Here is a 499-nt window from a genome sequence, read left to right as displayed (position 1 = left end):
CGGGAGGAGGCCTCCCTGCAGAACCAGAAGCTGAAGGCGGCCTACGAGGCGCGGGTGGCGCGGCTGAACCCAAGCCAGGCCGTGCAGAAAACATCCCTGGCAAGTGGGGGCTGGGGAGGAGCTGGGAGCCGGACAGAAAGGGCTGCCAGGCAGGGAGAGGGTCCCTGGGGGACCCCCGCTCCCCACTGGAGTCCGTGGGGCATGGGTGGATGTTCCCAACTCCCCTCCTGCTCTGCAGACGCTGTCCCTGCAGCGGCAGATGATGGAGAACCTGGTGATCGCCAAGGCCCGGGAGGAGACTGTATCCTTCCCAGTGGGATTGCTCCAAGAGCCTCTGCCCTGTCCTGGCTGTCACCCACCCCAGGCAGGCCTTTGGGGTCCCAGCTGGGGGATGGAGGAGGGCGAAGGGCAGTGGGTGAGCACGGTGGTGGCTCTGGGCCCTTAACTGTGCCTGGCCCAGCTGCAGCGCAAGATGGAAGATCGGCGGCTCGGCTGCAGG

General features: G+C 67.1%; 1 protein-coding gene across 1 annotated transcript in view; it reads left to right on the top strand.

Moving 5' to 3' along the window:
• The window catches only part of VPS9D1 (VPS9 domain containing 1), a 7,625-nt gene that overhangs the window by 2,764 nt on the left and 4,362 nt on the right, over positions 1–499 (top strand). The window contains exons 5-7 of the mRNA XM_031060130.1: positions 7–99; positions 239–301; positions 461–494. Coding sequence (XP_030915990.1) covers positions 7–99; positions 239–301; positions 461–494 — 190 coding nt within the window. The remainder of the gene's footprint in view (positions 1–6; positions 100–238; positions 302–460; positions 495–499) is intronic.

The sequence above is a fragment of the Geospiza fortis genome, unplaced genomic scaffold, assembly GCF_000277835.1.
Source record: "Geospiza fortis unplaced genomic scaffold, GeoFor_1.0 scaffold102, whole genome shotgun sequence".
Taxonomy (NCBI): domain Eukaryota; kingdom Metazoa; phylum Chordata; class Aves; order Passeriformes; family Thraupidae; genus Geospiza; species Geospiza fortis.
Note: the sequence above shows the minus strand (reverse complement) of the source record. Positions and strands in the feature narration are given on the sequence as shown.